Genomic DNA, 2,524 nt, shown 5'->3' with positions numbered 1-2,524 from the left:
TTTCTCGTTAATTCCCTTGTTTGGTTTCAGTTATTTAAGCCCAGTGTTTTCTTGAGTCCAGTGATCGGTGTTATATGTCAACTCTTTGTCCTACGTGTGTGTTACCCTGTTTTGGTTTATTAAAGACTCCTTCGTAAATTCTCCCCTGTCGCCGTGTCTCCTCGCTCTAACACAGTAGGCAGATCATGACAGAACACCGAACCTGCAAACAGTAAGCAGCGCCCCTTCTCCCTGTTTTCGTTTTCCATTCCCCGCGGTTATGGAAACCGCTTCGAAAATTCGCTGCCCTAGCAGTGTGTGTGTGTGTCAGTGGCATTTAGACCGGCGTGATGACGGAGGAGCGCTGTCCTCAGCTGGTGGATTATTTCGTGGTGGCGGGTCTGGGGGGCGACTCGTCTCCGCTGGACGAGGAGGGTCAGCAGAGGGGCGTGCGAGCGCTGCAGCCCGTCACTGATCTGGCCGTGATCGCCCGTGGCCTCGGGGAAGACGTTCCTGAGGGCTTCACCTGCATCGAGAAGACCCAAGCAGGCCATCCGGCGGAGCTGAGCGCAGGCCTGCTCAACAACACACACATGTTCCTGTGCTACCGCAGAGGACACGACAAACCGCCCCTCGTCGAGCTCGGGTGAGAGAACACACCGGAAATAGACCATTCAACCTTTTAGACAACATTTAGAAAAAGTTTGCATGTGTGATTTTGTTGATCCATCAGGCTTTTATGGCTCATATAGTCTGATACAGTGAGAATATAGAGCTCCGTTTTATTCAGAGACTCAAACTGGCGTTATGTGTGTGCGCTGCGAGTGTCAGAGAGCAAAAATGTAGATCGAGTGTGAAACAGGTTTAACAGCAGAGTTTGATCATTTAGTCCTGTGTGTGAGAAACGGCTCGTTCACATCGACTGATGGATGTGTTTTGTGTTTGTGTCAGTGTTCTGTACGAGGGCAAGGATCCGGTCCGGTCGGGATGGCAGGTGATCGAGACGACCCCGTACAGTCGTTCTGCGAGCCTGAGCTCCGGCGGTCCCACGATGCACCGCACTTTCCTGATGTTCCGCCGAGCGCCGGACTCACAGGCGCTGAACACACTGGGCATCACTGAGATCTCGCTGCTGATGCCTAGCAAGGGCGAGACGGCGCCGCACACCTACTGCAGAGTGGACAAGAACCTCAACACCGGCATGGTGATGATTCACTGAGTCACTGATTCACTGACTCACTAATGAATTGAGTCACTGATTCACTGATTAATTGAGTCACTGATTCATTGAGTCACTCATTCACTGAGTCACTGATTCATTGAGTCACTGATTCACTGAGTCACTGAATAATTGAGTCACGGATTCACTGACTCACCGAGTCACGGATTAACTGACTCACTGAGTCACTAATTCATTGAGTCACTGATTCACTGATTCACTCAGATGATCGAGTGTTTCTCTCAGCTTTATTTTTTAAACACTTATTGGTTTGTTACCTCCATATCAAACAACTTAAACTGGTCAGTACGATTTTTTTTTCAATACTTTTATTCATCTAGGATGCATTAAATGAATCAGTAAAGACATTTATAATGTTACAAAAGATATTTCAATCAAATAAATCAAATTCTTTTGAACTTTCTGTTCATCTGTGAATCCTGAAAAATAAAATGTATCTCAGTTTCCACAAAAATATTGTGCAGCACAACTGTTTTCAACATTGATAATAATCAGAAATGTTTCTTGAGCAGCAAATCAGCATATTATTATGATTTCTGAAGATCATGTGACACTGAAGACTGGAGTAATGATGCTGAAAATACAGCTTTGATCACAGAAATAAATTACAGTTTAACAGATATTCACATAGAAAACAGCTTTTTAAAATTGTAATAATATTTCATAATTTTACTGTATATTTGATAACTTAAAATAGAATAACATAAAATAAAATAACTAAAATAAAACAAAATAAAATTGCAATAAATTATAACAAAACAATTATAATTAATTTAAAATGAAAAAATTAAAATTAAAATTAAAATGTTTACAGATTACTTATATATCATATTTGCATAGAAAACAGCTATTGTATATTGTAATAATATTTCACTTTTTTTTTAATGTATTTCTGATCAGATAAATGCATCCTTGATGAGCAGAAGAGACTCTTTCAGAAACATTAGTAAATCTTACTGACCTAAACATTAGCTCTCTGCTGTGTGTTAGTATGCAGTGGATTTAAATCTGTCTCAGTGCGTGTTAAACGAGCGCTGAGCTTGTAATTATGTCCACATCTGCTTCTCCTTCCTATTGAAACACACTTCAGAAAACACCATCAGTTGTGAACTCCCTCTTCTGCTTTTTTTAGTCTGTTTCTCTGACTCTCGGATTCTCTGTTGGTTTTGATTGTTTGTGTGTGTGTGTGTGTTCAGTGGGGTCCGGCGCTGTACCTCTGCTACAAGCGTTCAGTGGCTAAAGCGAACGCACTGGTGTACGAGGCAGGTGAGTGTCTCACACACACACACACACACACACACACAC

The 2,524-nt window shown here is 42.3% G+C and overlaps 1 protein-coding gene across 1 annotated transcript in view; it reads left to right on the top strand.

Moving 5' to 3' along the window:
- Nucleotides 1–310: 310 nt before the first annotated feature.
- LOC107697577 (DENN domain-containing protein 4B-like) overlaps nt 311–2,524 on the top strand; it is a 22,699-nt gene continuing 20,485 nt past the window's right edge. The window contains exons 1-3 of the mRNA XM_016498375.1: nt 311–625; nt 931–1,183; nt 2,416–2,485. Of these exons, the coding sequence (XP_016353861.1) occupies nt 330–625; nt 931–1,183; nt 2,416–2,485 (619 nt within the window). The 5' untranslated portion in view covers nt 311–329. The remainder of the gene's footprint in view (nt 626–930; nt 1,184–2,415; nt 2,486–2,524) is intronic.

Source organism: Sinocyclocheilus anshuiensis, unplaced genomic scaffold, assembly GCF_001515605.1.
Source record: "Sinocyclocheilus anshuiensis isolate Anshui unplaced genomic scaffold, SAMN03320099.WGS_v1.1 scaffold1312, whole genome shotgun sequence".
NCBI lineage: Eukaryota > Metazoa > Chordata > Actinopteri > Cypriniformes > Cyprinidae > Sinocyclocheilus > Sinocyclocheilus anshuiensis.
This window is presented reverse-complemented; position numbering and strand designations above follow the sequence as displayed.